This window comes from the organism of the source record quoted next, unplaced genomic scaffold (assembly GCF_019419815.1).
Source record: "Pyrus x bretschneideri cultivar Hongxiangsu unplaced genomic scaffold, Pyrus_bretschneideri_v1 Contig51, whole genome shotgun sequence".
In the NCBI taxonomy this organism is placed as follows: Eukaryota; Viridiplantae; Streptophyta; class Magnoliopsida; order Rosales; family Rosaceae; genus Pyrus; species Pyrus x bretschneideri.
Genome location: NW_025999789.1, coordinates 1620001 through 1623080, shown reverse-complemented (window position 1 = coordinate 1623080; position 3080 = coordinate 1620001). Strand labels below are relative to the sequence as shown.

The 3080-nt window shown below is 35.0% G+C and overlaps 1 protein-coding gene across 1 annotated transcript in view; it reads left to right on the top strand.

The window, feature by feature from the left end:
* The first annotated feature begins 706 nt into the window (after nt 1-706).
* The window catches only part of LOC103954646 (beta-glucosidase 12-like), a 7858-nt gene continuing 5484 nt past the window's right edge, over nt 707-3080 (top strand). Inside the window, exons 1-7 of the mRNA XM_048570120.1 lie at nt 707-871; nt 969-1038; nt 2046-2104; nt 2260-2335; nt 2503-2580; nt 2685-2772; nt 2893-3080. The exon at nt 2893-3080 is cut by the window's right edge and continues 68 nt beyond it. Coding sequence (XP_048426077.1) covers nt 707-871; nt 969-1038; nt 2046-2104; nt 2260-2335; nt 2503-2580; nt 2685-2772; nt 2893-3080 — 724 coding nt within the window. The remainder of the gene's footprint in view (nt 872-968; nt 1039-2045; nt 2105-2259; nt 2336-2502; nt 2581-2684; nt 2773-2892) is intronic.

Here is a 3080-nt window from a genome sequence, read left to right as displayed (position 1 = left end):
TAGCTGAAGACTATTTCAAATCAAGAAGAGAAAGTTGTATGTATATCGTTCACTTTTCAGAACCTTAAAAATAGACTTTTACCCCACATATACACACCCACCTCTCATTTTCCCCTCTTACCTAATTAGCTCAGTTTAGAAGTGTTTTTCGAATGACCAAGGTACTTTTCCGATAGCTAGAAGTACGGATGACATTACTTGGCAAAAAACAACCAAAAGTGCTTTCTAAAAAGCAACTATCATGTTCTTTTAGGAGTTGTTAATAAATATTTTTAATAGACAGTCTGTTATGTTTCTATTAAAATCACTTATGAACAAAAATGTTTCTTACTCGAGCAATCCCATACTAGCCATTAATTATATATTATATATATTACACAAAATTAATTATGACGTGGGATATATTGATACTCTTCTCACATCAGATTACAGTTATTAATTAGTGTCAATAAACGATTAATTGACTTTTGAATGTTGGCGTGCCTTCACTTTGTAACTTCCCGTAATACATAGTCTTATATTGAAAACTTACCTAAATTGGCGAAGACTAATAGCAGTTATCATATATTATTATACGTCTCCTCCCACGTTTTCTGGTTCAATATCATCCTTCATTTGTTTTTCTCAAGTGTACTCCCTTTATATAAACGCCATGCCAAGAAGAGCAAAAACCAGTCTGGATCACCTGAAACCCTTATTTTTGGCAATGAAACTGGATTCTTTGCTGTTGGCTGTGCTATTTATATTTGGCATTGCATTGACAAACGCTAAAAAATCTCCCGTTATACCTAGTCGTTATAGCACTACCAACCTCAACAGGACCAGTTTTCCTAAAGGGTTCATATTTGGCTCAGCTTCATCAGCTTACCAAGTCAGTCATATGCCTTTTTTCTGTGTTTTATGATTTCTTGTAATGCCAGATCACCAATTAGCATCTTTAACATATATGTCATTATTGTGTACTACAGTATGAAGGTGCATGGAATCAAGGTGGTAGAAAACCAAGCATTTGGGATAACTACACCCATCAGTATCCAGGTACCTCCACAGATGCATCCCGAATCAAATTACATGTTTTCTACACCAGCGACATTTTACTTTTAACCAATTTAAATGCCAAAGAAGGAGATTTGGACTAGGATGCATGAGGGGGAGCACAAATTTTGCTCTAGCTAATGTGGTCACGCCCACGTCTGCAACCAAAACCACATTGTTTCTTTTTTAAATAACTTTTTCTAAATCTCTGGTGTCGTTCTTTTGTTCTATAGGTTTCTCCAATTAAGCCAAATTTAATTTATCTCTTCGCCGGCCTGCTGCAGGCATACCTTTTTTATCTTTCAAAACGAAGCGTAATCTTTCATTTGGAACCACTTCATGAAATTCTGTTTATACAACGATGCATTGTAATTGGATATTTTGGTTAAGTCACATAGTGCGCCAACTGTAATTAGTTATTGAATTCGTCTTTTTTGACAGTGGAACTTAAATCTCTCATTTACAAAGTGAAGAAAATTACCTTTAGATTGTAGTGCTAGTGTCGACTTCATGAAATTTAGTTATTCTTGACTTTTTCTGCTTTATATAAGTGTAATAAAATAGCCTCGTGGACATTCATCATGGCCAGGGTGCAATCAAGTAAAATTTCTTTGGTCGTTTTCTTTTTCTGCCCTGACGGGATACCTGTATTTCCGGCTATAAAAAATGAGGAAAAAAGAAACCGACTGAAAGTTCAAACATAATATATATGTGTGTGTGTGATAATTAACACATCCTCTTTATACATTTGTAGTTCAATCTATTTTTTATAAACAAAAACGGCGACTTCATTGTGTTGTTACCTAACAACAATTACAAGTTGCATGTTTATTTATTTCAGTTGATATTTAACTGAACCTGGTCCGGTGCAGAAATTTTCTAACACATATAAAAGAAGCGATTTTTCCTTATAGATGAATAAATTGTGAGTTGCAGTACACACACATAAGTATACTAATTTCTGCGATCATCTTTCTCTAAAAAATAAAAATTTCTTTGGTTAAATGCAGAAAGGATCAATGGTAGCACCACCGGAGATGTAGCTGCTGATCAATATCACCGTTATAAGGTTCAAAAATCACATCAAAGTTATTCTCCATACCTTCTTAAATCTTGATTCAATAAGCACATCGGGAGACTAAAGTTTGCGACCATAAGAAAATCCAGGACTTAATTCGCAGATGAGATTTATTCTTATAGTATCTTTTGTGTTATCATATGTAGGAAGATGTAGGGATTATGAAGAATATGGGGTTGGATGCTTATAGGTTATCTATCTCATGGTCCAGAGTATTACCAAGTAAGTGGGTGGTTGTACTCCACGTTCACGTATTGTTTCCAACAAATCCTCAATATATTGCAGACAACATTCTTTCAATTATTATCTTTTCTTTTTGTTACATGAGACTGTCCTGTTTTACGCCCTTTGAAGGAATTTGATTATTTGTTTCTTCTGATTACAATTAGATGGAAAGTTAAGTGGGGGTGTGAACCAAGAAGGAATCAAATACTACAATAATCTCATCAATGCACTCCTAAGCAGAGGTGATATAGCTGCCCAGTATCATATGTCCTCCCACGTTACAAAATATCTAATATGAATACCTTATAACCGAATTTTTTACTTTTAAAGGTCATGTTATATATAGGTCTAAAGCCATTCGTGACAATCTTCCATTGGGATCTTCCCCAAGTGTTAGAAGAAGAATACAGGGGTTTCTTAAGCCCAAAAATTGTGTGAGTGAACGCTTATATCCTCTGCATAATGATCGTTTATTTAAATGCGTACTGCTATAATTAATGCATAAGCTTCAAAATCAGCACAAAATAATTGATTTTAAATCTTCCAAAATGCAGCAATCATTTTCGAGATTTCGCTGAAATTTGTTATAAGGCATTTGGTGACCGAGTGAAGCATTGGATGACATTGAACGAGCCATGGACCTATGCAGTTAATGCTTATGCAGAAGGAGCTTTCGCACCAGGAAGATGTTCAGCTTGGATGGAGCGAAACTGTACTGGTGGAGATTCTGGTACTGAACCAT